At 34.8% G+C, this 7,720-nt stretch overlaps 1 protein-coding gene across 2 annotated transcripts; it reads left to right on the forward strand.

Annotated features, from left to right (window-relative positions):
• Window positions 1–205: 205 nt before the first annotated feature.
• Window positions 206–7,090, forward strand: LOC114177292 (lysine-specific demethylase JMJ18-like). 2 transcript variants are annotated; one of them, XM_085670694.1, is made up of 12 exons: window positions 206–402; window positions 686–772; window positions 1,628–1,699; window positions 1,838–1,915; window positions 2,010–2,522; window positions 2,622–2,843; window positions 3,293–3,454; window positions 3,996–4,364; window positions 4,527–5,565; window positions 5,659–5,762; window positions 6,037–6,148; window positions 6,438–6,578. In XM_085670694.1, the coding sequence occupies exons 2-12, from the start codon at window positions 731–733 to the stop codon at window positions 6,443–6,445; spliced, it is 2,721 nt and encodes a 906-aa protein (XP_085526820.1). In that variant the 5' UTR covers window positions 206–402; window positions 686–730; the 3' UTR covers window positions 6,446–6,578. The 2 variants fall into 2 exon arrangements, with proteins under 2 accessions (XP_085526820.1, XP_027918372.2); XM_028062571.2 differs by having other exon boundaries at window positions 209–402; window positions 6,037–6,234; window positions 6,438–7,090.
• Window positions 7,091–7,720: the final 630 nt, after the last annotated feature.

Raw genomic sequence — 7,720 nt, forward strand, 5'->3', positions numbered from 1 at the left:
TCTGTAAAAATATTTATTAGCATAAATAATGGAATTAAAATATTTTGTAGTGTAGTGTAGGTGTAACCGCGGTTGAATTTTCACCTGGGAACTTTGTATTTCCATTATTTTCAATAATATTGATTTATTTTTGTTTCCTATTCCACCTGTCAGCATATATTACATCTTTTCTACGCCCACTCTATTCTTTTGTTTCTATATTTATCTTTCCTGCCTCTGTAACTATTTGATTTTGGGTATAATAATTTAGAATCCAAGATTTGTAGATTTTATTTTTGCAATTTTACAACAATTTTTGGGGTTTGCTAGATTGATTGGTACATAGATATAACAAATAATAATACATGCAGATATACACACATGCAATTGAATTTGCATTTGGGTTTTCGTTGATTTGTGAAGGTATTTTCTTGGTTAATTCTTTCATACGCAACTGCTGTGTTTGCTTTCATAATGTGAAAAAAAAAAAAAAAACTTTCTGGGAAGAATTTTGCTGCATTGAGTACGTTTGTGTTCTGCATTTGATCTCCATTTTTCTTTTTCTTTTTGGTTTTAGCAGTTTTTAAGGTTTGTTTGGGTCAGTTAGTTGGGTGATAGATAAGTTGGAAACTGTTCTTTGAGATGTCTCCTTGGTTGATTCGGAGTCTGATAAGGTTAGTTACAATGGTCTCTGTTCTTGTTTCAGGACCAATAAGTTATTCAATTGGGTTGATCCTGCATTTTGCATGGAATGAAACAGTTGAAATTGGCTGCAGAATTTCACGCTATAGAGGTTGGTTTTTTTCTTTCTTTCTTTCATGCTTTTTTTTCTTCTTACATTTGGTGATTTAAACCTTCACAATGTTGAACCTTTTTCTAGAGCGTTTTTAATCATGTGCTGCTCCTCTATTGAAATTTTCTATCCTCTGTTATTATGGATCACCACTAATTGTAGATCTTTTCCTTGTTTATGAAGTTTCAAACTATTGTTATCTTTGTGTTTCTGTTTCTTTCTTTCTTTCTTTTTTTCTTTCTTTCTTGTTAGTCTTTTCTCATTATGCTTAACTGTTAAGACATTGTGGTTGTGTGTTTTCGCCTGTGATAGCTATTGTTCTATCATGTCTGACATATCTAGTTCAGTTCATGTGCTAATTTCTGCTACCCAGAAGGATGATGTTAAATTTTTCCCAGGAATTGTAAACCCTTAATTTTTTTACTTTACATTTTATAATACTGCTCCTTTTTCATTTCATTCATCTGATAATTGATTTTTTTGAAATTTCTTCTGCATCTAAGAAGTTCTTCTTGAGGCTTCAATGAAGCCTAAAATCTGTCTTGTGGCGTACACTGAGGATACTTAACCAGTGTAAGCAAGTGAAGGGCATCGATGTTGTATAACATGTTTTGGAAGATTACACAGCACTGATGGCAGGATTGAGTCGCTGTTCTGCCTTAACCAGAAACTCTAGAATTTCCATGTGATTTGTTGCTGGTGTAACATAAATGCTTGGAATTAAGCTGTTACAGTATTTGAACCAATCCTTTGGAAAGGCCAATTTGCGTTAAACTTGGCTAGACTTTGATGTTTCTCACTATCATTTTTTATCGAGTCAACATATTTGGTGTTCTTACATGTGATACTTTGCAGGATAATCTTCTTAGGCATAAGCCAGAAATGGAAATCACATTTGAGTCTTCTGCCAGTCCGCAGCATAAAAAGGTATTTAGCATGATCTATTGTGTTGGGAAGGTGTCTTGGCATACTCAATGAAGCCAGATACTAGTTTCAGTCTTTTATCGTATTTCCTATGAGTATTAGTTTGGATATTTAGAAGAAAAATTGATTTAAAAATTGCAGATATCAGCCAGATGGGATCCGGTTGAAGCATGCCGACCTATAATTGATGAAGCACCTGTGTTCTATCCAACTATTGAGGTACTTATAATCATCACTATCATAGTATTATAGCTTTTGGTGGTGCTTATATTGTATTTTAAATGAAAATTTTTGTTTTTACTCTTGTTATCAGGAGTTTGAAGACACACTTGGTTACTTAGCTAAGATTCGCCCCCAAGCTGAACCTTATGGCATATGTAGGATTGTCCCTCCAGTTTGCTGGGCACCACCATGCCCTCTTAAGGAGAAAGATTTATGGGAAATTGCAAAGTTTCCCACTCGTATCCAGCAAATTGATTTGCTTCAGAACAGGGAGCCCATGAGGAAGAAAATTAGGGGAAGGAAGCGAAAACGTAGAAGGCAATCAAAGATGGGAGCAGGTAAGAGAACTGCCAAATCAGGTTCTGAAGCTAATGTTGCTTCTGAGCCTGAGGAGAAGTTTGGATTCCAATCGGGGTCAGACTTCACACTTAAAGACTTTCAGCAATATGCTAAGGTTTTTAAAGACTGCTACTTTGGATTGAATGATGCCAATGAATATGGAAAAGTTAGCGATTATAATCACTGGCTGAAACGGGAGCCCTCTGTGGAAGACATTGAAGGTGAATACTGGAGAATAATAGAGCAACCAACAGATGAGGTTGAGGTACTAATTTGGGTTCATTGATAACACATTTAGTCTTACTTATCAGCATATAACATAAATAAGAAAAAAAAATTTATATATCCTTCCACTGTTTTGTAGGTGTATTATGGAGCTGACTTGGAAACTGGATCACTTGGAAGTGGCTTTCCTAAGACATCATCCTTAACTAACAATGATTCAGATAGATATGCTGTGTCTGGCTGGAATCTGAATAACTTCCCACGATTGCCAGGTTCTGCGTTATGTTTTGAAGGAAGTGATATCTCAGGAGTTCTAGTTCCATGGCTGTATGTTGGAATGTGCTTTTCCTCATTTTGCTGGGTAAGTGGTGTGGATTACATTTCCTTAAGTATAATCTATTAATGAAACAAAGTTTAAGGCATAACAGATACTACTAGTTTTCTTGTTAATCACTTTCCGTATCTGTATGTCAAGTTACGGAGTTAAGTTATTTTTCATGAAAGCTGGGTTCGAAATTTCAGCATCTGTCTGTTTTATTTAAACTATAGTTTAATTTAAGGACCAATGGAGAAAATAAATGGCTAGAACTATTATACATTGAGTAGAATCTAGATTGGGGTAACTATAAACTGCATAATTATCTCAGGAGTTCTAGTTCCACTGCTTTATGTTTAATTGTTTGAAGTATTTAGCTATAAAGAAAAGTAATGATGTCTTGAATTTTGCATCTCTTTTTTTTTTTTTTTTCAGATATTCATCCATTCCTAAAGAGACTAACTCCTTTTCTTGTTTCTTTCTCCTTGAAACAGCATGTTGAGGACCATCATCTCTATTCACTTAATTATCTGCATTGGGGTGACCCAAAGGTATGGTATGGAGTACCTGGAACCCATGCTCCAGGTTTGGAAGCTGCAATGAGAAAGCACTTGCCTGATTTATTTGAAGAACAACCAAATCTACTAAATGAATTGGTACACTACTCGTAACTGTAGTTGTACCTTGATTTCAGTTTTCTGATTGCTTTCAGTCTGTGTCCAAATAAAGGTTGCATAAGCACACAGAGATTCTAATTTATGCTATTTTGTGTGAAGTTTGCTAGGAACTTTGGATGTACTTGTGAAAGTTAAGAAAATAAAACCATGATGACATTTTGAAATCTTCAATGTCAGTTTCATGTTTATTTAGTTAAAGGCATGACTGTCTGATTAGTTTTGTGTGGGATACTTTTATATGTAAATATATGTAATGGAAACTAGAGTTATTGTGCACTTTAGTGAGAGAAGATCCCCATCCCCCGGTTTATTCTGTGCTGGAGATGGAAAACTATTCTTTGACCTCCACGTTACAAAAGTATTAGGGTATCCTGGACATAGTATTTGAGCCACTATGAACAAGTGATCAAGATTTTTATCCTTAGTGCTCGGATTGTTTGAAGTGAAGTACAATTGTGCAGTGCATAGATTTTGGAACTATATCATGATTTCTGGTGGTTATGATTTGATCTTTGAGCAGGTGACTCAGTTATCTCCTTCAATTCTTAAATCCGAGGGGGTGCCCGTACATCGCACTGTTCAGAATTCAGGTGAATTTGTTGTTACCTTTCCAAGGGCGTATCACTGTGGCTTCAATTGTGGCTTCAATTGCGCAGAGGCTGTGAATGTGGCTCCTGTTGATTGGCTTGTGCATGGCCAGAATGCTGTTGAGCTTTACAGTTTGCAGTGCCGTAAGACTTCATTGTCCCATGACAAGTTATTATTTGGATGTGCTCAGGAAGCCGTGTGTGCCGTTACAGAGGCAACTCGTCATGAAAAAGAAAATCTAAAATATATAAAATGGAGTAGTGCTTGTGGGAAAGATGGAGTTCTTACCAAGGCAATTAAGGTAATGATTCTTGCATACTCTCATCTTTGATCATAATCGCATTCCACATATTTAGAAAGCTTCGTAGCACTTTGGTTGGCATTTCACTTTAGTTTCTATGCAGATATCTGTTCTTCATTTCATTAGTACATTTTCACATTTTGCTACTCTTATTTCTGACAGACAAGGATATCTATGGAAAAGGAGAGGCTTGGCTGTCTTCCCACTCATTTGAAGAAGCTTAGGATGAACAGTGAGTTTGATTTGTTTGAGGAAAGAGAATGCTTCTCTTGCTTCTATGACTTGCACCTATCCGCCGTAGGTTGCAAGTGCTCCCCCAATACTTATTCGTGTCTCAAGCACTCACATTTGTTTTGCTCATGTGAAGTGGACAAAAGCTTTGTTCTGTTTCGTTATACCATGAATGAACTGAGTACATTGGTTGAGGCATTAGAAGGAGAAGCACATGCTATTGAAGTGTGGGCAAATAGAAACACTGGATTGGTATCTGCTAATGCTGAGGATGCTTGCATCTATAAACAAGACGCGGAGAGTTACAAAGGATGGAAAAGCTCAACATATTGTGCACGAACCAATTATAAGTCAAATTCAAATGTACCTAACAGTTCTTACAGCCACATTTCTGCAGAGCTAGTCCACTCAGAGTTTCACCGTGAAACTTATAGTGCACCATATGGCACTAAAGATTGTCAAAAAGATATTGTGAATGAAGAAAAATTGGTCATATACAATGAAGATAAGGTGAGGGAAGGTTCTCTGGATTTAAATATTGATGTTATGTTTGTTGAACGTGAAAGTCGTTTTCCGCATGCTGCTGAATACCATCATAATAAAAGTGTTCCATATGTTGGAAAAGTCTGCTATTCAGAGGTCAGAAAGAAACAAGACAACATGGAACCTGGGTTTGGATGTATAGCTTCCTTGGAGAAAGAATTTTCATCATGTTCAAGGGACGTTCAAAATTCTTGTACACTAGATGGTTATAAATTGTTTGGGGTGGATCTGCAGATGCATTCTGATTCGAAAGAACAACTCAACGGCGTATTTAAAATAGGTGATGTTGAAACTTCCAATGCAAGTGTATCTTTGATAAACCAAAATTTCTTAATGCACAAGATTAGTGTTTCTGTTGAGCCTGTGAATTTGGGCATTGCTATGTGTGGCAAGTTGTGGTGCAGTAAGCATGCAATATATCCAAAAGGTAAGATTCAGTACGATCTTTTCTGGGCTGGTATATCTTCAGTTATTTTTTTGGGAGTTTAACATTTCTTCTGTTCTGGTAAAATTTATGTAGGATTCAAGAGTCGTGTTAAGTTCTTAAGCATTCTTGATCCACCAAGAATTTGTAACTATGTTTCTGAAGTCTATGATGCTGGATTTCTTGGGCCTCTTTTCAAGGTATCATTGCTGAGCTTGTTTCTGTTTTTGTTGCATTTTTTTCCTTGGATATTGTCTGCAGAAACTCATCTGCTGCTAAATTTTCATTGAACAGAAAGGGTTTTGCAAAGCTTTGCCAGTTGAACATTCACGGAATCTCACAATCTAAAATAATATTAATGAAACTAAGCTATAATAAATTTCTTACTATTTTACTTTTAACGTTATGATATTTGCATGGACACATTTTTCTGCTATAGTATATTTCTTTCTCACTTAGTAAAATATATTTCAGGTTACCATGGAAGAACATCCAAGTGAGATCTTCACAAACACCTCGGCAGATAAGTGCTGGGAGTCAGTTCTTTTGAGACTAAATCATGAAACCGAGAAGCTAAGGAATCAAGGTGAAAGAGAACTTCCTCCCTTGGAGCTTCTGAAAACCATTAATGGTCATAAAATGTTTGGATTCCTTTCACCTTCCATTATGCAGGTAATGCAAACAAATGGACATTTAAGATACTCACACCTTTGTTTCACTAAAATAACATCACGGTGGTACTACTTTTCCAATATAGAATTATATTCACAAAGTTTTAGAATATTGATCTTTTCTTTAACCAGTTTTGTTGAACTGGGTTAATGTACTTATGATGATCTGATTCTGATGTTTCAATCCATTCTGAACTTTTCCAGGCTATTGAAGCTCTGGACCCCAACCATCAATGCATCGAGTACTGGAATCACAAAGAAGTTGTCTCTGAGTCTTCAGAAAGTGGCATTGATGACTGTAAGCTCAGTCACGGTTCAAGTAACTCTCTAAGTGATGTCAAAACCAGACTTCTTGGTCCTGGTTTGAGAAATCTGGAACAAGATAGCAGAAGAAATTGTGATTCTTTCGAAGAGATGAAGTTGGTGGTAGAAGGGTTATTGAAAAAGGCTAGTGCTGAAGAATTAAGCGCCATGCACAAGTTATTCAGCTCTGATGCACAGTTCACCAAATGGAGAGTGGCATTTGTAACGCTGATTGAGGAAATCCAGAAAGCTTGTGCATAAAATATAACATCTCACAACTCTATCTGACTTTGGATAGCCATATTTCAATTAGTTCTTAGTAGAGTCATTTCTTTCTGCTGTAGATGTCGATGGAGGAGTCTTCGGGTAGAAAACATTGATATGACTAAACAATGGAAACATCATCATCAAAAAGAGTGGTTGATGATAGAGGTAGAGCAAGAAAAAGAGTTAAAAGGAAGGATAATCTGGTGAGAGTAATGTAAGTTTCGAATGATCTTAGAGTTGAAAGTTATGGTCTACCATGAACATATACTAAGTTACTTCTCCAATAAGGACATAGTAAGAATTTGAAGCATTTCAAGAAAAAAAAATCCTTGAGTATTTATAAAATGTAGGTAAAATTTGCATGTTATAAAAATAATATTTATTGATGATAAGAATAAATTAAAACAGATAGAGCCATATTTGTAAAAATGAAAATGTAAAAATATAAATTAAAATGACTTAATTAGTAAAAATATTTTATTAAAAATAATAATCTTAATAATTAAAAAACAGAAGGAGGTTGAAATTTTTAAGGAATTGCTGATTTAATAAAAGTGATTTTAATGACAATATATATATATATATATATATATATATATATATATATATATATATATATATATATATATTAAAATTGGTAACCAGAATTTTGGATATAACATCAAGATGAATGCTTGGCTAAGAAAATGAGAATAGAAATATAAACTCTAAATGTTAAGAGAATGAAGTGAGACGGCAACAAAAAATTTAGTAAATTTCTACACTGCTTATGAAAATTCTTTTTTGCTTTAATTTTGTATAAGTATACTATTCCTTTGTATATGTGACCTTTTATATAGTTTTTGTAATATTGTATATGGTTCATGTAGGAAAAAAAAAAATGACTTCTATTATTTTATAATATAGAATAGATGCCA

This window comes from Vigna unguiculata, chromosome 3 (assembly GCF_037176805.1).
Source record: "Vigna unguiculata cultivar grain cowpea cultivar isolate G323 ecotype 2 chromosome 3, ASM3717680v1, whole genome shotgun sequence".
Taxonomy (NCBI): Eukaryota; Viridiplantae; Streptophyta; class Magnoliopsida; order Fabales; family Fabaceae; genus Vigna; species Vigna unguiculata.